Source organism: Aureobasidium subglaciale (assembly GCF_000721755.1).
Source record: "Aureobasidium subglaciale EXF-2481 unplaced genomic scaffold scaffold_65, whole genome shotgun sequence".
Taxonomy (NCBI): Eukaryota; Fungi; Ascomycota; class Dothideomycetes; order Dothideales; family Saccotheciaceae; genus Aureobasidium; species Aureobasidium subglaciale.
The window spans coordinates 1-2,660 of NW_013566930.1; the positions used below are offsets into that span (position 1 = coordinate 1).

The 2,660-nt window shown below is 23.7% G+C and overlaps 1 protein-coding gene across 1 annotated transcript; it reads left to right on the top strand.

Annotated features, from left to right (window-relative positions):
* Positions 1-1,172: 1,172 nt before the first annotated feature.
* On the top strand, positions 1,173-2,234 carry AUEXF2481DRAFT_705633 (uncharacterized protein; the record flags this gene model as incomplete). The annotated part of the gene is made up of 1 exon (XM_013483174.1): positions 1,173-2,234. One exon carries the CDS (start codon positions 1,173-1,175, stop codon positions 2,079-2,081), a length of 909 nt encoding a protein of 302 aa, XP_013338628.1. The 3' UTR covers positions 2,082-2,234.
* Between the last annotated feature and the right edge of the window lie 426 nt (positions 2,235-2,660).

A 2,660-nucleotide genomic window follows, 5' to 3' on the forward strand; every position in this document is an offset into this window, starting at 1 on the left:
TTTATAAGGAAAAGTCTATAGATAACTTTTCCTTAAGATTTATAGAAGATTATAAAAGGTTACTAGTTATAGATTCTAGTAGCTACTTTAATATATTATATATATTAAGAAACTCTATTAGAAGATATAACTATAGACAAATAAGTAGCTATAAGCCTATAACTAAGATAAATAGTAATAATCTTAAACTAGAAGATATTTCTATTAATATAGATACTTTAAAAGATCTATTTAGTAATCTATTATTTAAAGTAGAAGATATTCTTTATACTAAGCTATTCTTCTTTAATTCCCTTATTAAAGAAGATAAAATACTAGATCTTAATATTAATAGGATAGAAGATACTAAGGAAAATTCTTTACCTTTAGAAAATATTACTACTATAGATCCTTATCTTAGAGATCTTACTAGTAGAAATCTTCTTTTAAAAAGACTATTTAATCCTTATAGTAGTCTTTATAAAAGACTTAGAATAGATAAAGAAACCTTTAATCTAGTAGAAGTTAAAGCTTATCTAAAGACTAGAGACTTATTTATTAAGTATCTTTTACTAGCTTTTTATCTATTAACTAGTAGTCCTTTAAGAGGAGAAGAACTTACTATTATAAGATATAGTAATACTAAAGAAGGAGGCTTAAGAAATATCTACTTAGATAAAGGCTTAGGACTTTTTAGTATTAGTACTATTTATTCTAAAACTAGTAATGCTACTACCTTAAATCCTAGTAATATAAGATTTCTTCCTATTAGACTTACTAGAGTAGTCTTATACTATTTAGTATACTATTTACCTATATATAACTATCTTAATATAAAGGTATTAGATAATAAAGATATTATAAGTCCTTTTTTATTTACTATTAAGAATAAAAGGATTACTAGTAGTACTTTAAGTAATATACTTTATAAAGAGACTAAACTATACTTTTCTAAAGGTATAGGCCTAAAGTTATATAGGCATCTAATTATCTATATAATTAAAGAACTAATTATTAAGGATAAGACCTATTTACTAAGTCCTAATAAAAGACCTCTAGCTATAGATAACTATAAAGAAAAAAGTAATATAGAAGATATCTTAGCTAATCATTCTACTAGAATAGTAGAAGCTAATTATAGTAGAGACTCTAACTTATTTTCTAATAAGACTAGATCTATTTATACTAGATCTATGGATTTTACTAGTTTATACTATACTTTCTTTAACTTAACTAAAGATAGAGATATTAGTAGTATATTAGAAGAACTTAGTATTAAAGATAAAGAACTAAACTTAGAGCTAGAGTCTATAAGTTCTTATAATTCTAGTTCTAGTCTAAAAGCTTCTAAAGAATTAGTTTCTAAGACTAGTATAGAATCTAGTTCTACTAAGGACTTATCTACTATATATAATAGTTCTATAGTACTTTCTAGTCCTATTTTAAACTCTAGGCCTAGTAGTAATAATAGTATCTTAGATTTAGAGCCTATTAGTATCTCTAGTACTAGTAGTTCTAGCCCTTATAATTCTAGTATAGAAAGTCCTTCTACTAGACTATTAAATCCTAAAGATGTATTTTCTAAGCCTAGATCTAAGGTATTTAATATAAATAGTCCTAGTACTAGTTTAACTAAGTTAAATCTTAAAAGGTTAGAAAAAGAAACTACTATAAGTCCTAGAGTTAATCTAGAGCCCTATTTTAATACTTTATCTTCTAATATAAGAGATAATATAGCTTTAAGCTCTAATAACTCTTTAGAAAGTACTACTATTAGTAAAATAACTAAGGATAATACTTCTAAGCCTAGCTTTAAAAGTGCTAGTCTTAATAGTATAGATTCTAATAGAAATAAAACATCTTTATCTTTAGAAGATATATATAATATAGAAATACCTACTTTAGAGGATAATATCTATAAAGTAATAGAAAATAATCCTACTAGTTCTAAGCCTAGTAGTAAAGCTTCTAGTTCTAAGTCTAGTAGTAAAGCTTCTAGTCCTAAGGTTAAAGATAATATATCTAAGAAAAGAACTAGAGGTAGACCTAAAAAGGTTAAAACTAGAGGTAGACCTAGAAAAGAATATAAGTATAAGGATTAACTAAAGCTAGTTTAACTAGATTAGTAGTTAGATAACTATATACTTAATATTAAAATCTTTAAGCTAAGATTTTAGAAGCTATAACCCTATAATAAATATCTAAGTTTCCTAGTTAAAGGGGTAACCCTACCCTTCTTAGTATTATAATTAGCCTATCTTTTTTTACTATAGCTATAGTACTTTAGTTATCTAACCTTATATCTTTCTTATTTTATATAAACTAGATTACTTAGTAAGATCTACCTTAATTAGTATATAAACTAAGTACTTTTTTAGATACTACTAAAAGTTAAAAAGAAAATATATTCTAAAAAAGTATTTTAAAAAAACTTTAACCTATATTTTATTTTAATTTAGATACTAGACTCTATTTCTAATAGCCTTATTCTTATATATATACTTTAAGATATAGTATTTATAAGCTATTAGTAAAAATAGACTAAATACTTTTTTAGACCTTACTTAAAGTTAGTTAAAATACTTTTTTAGAATACTTTTTTAGAATACTTTTTTAGACTAAACTTTTTAAATACTTTTTTAGACTAGGACCTTCTAAAAGAGCATTAGATTCTAGAATTA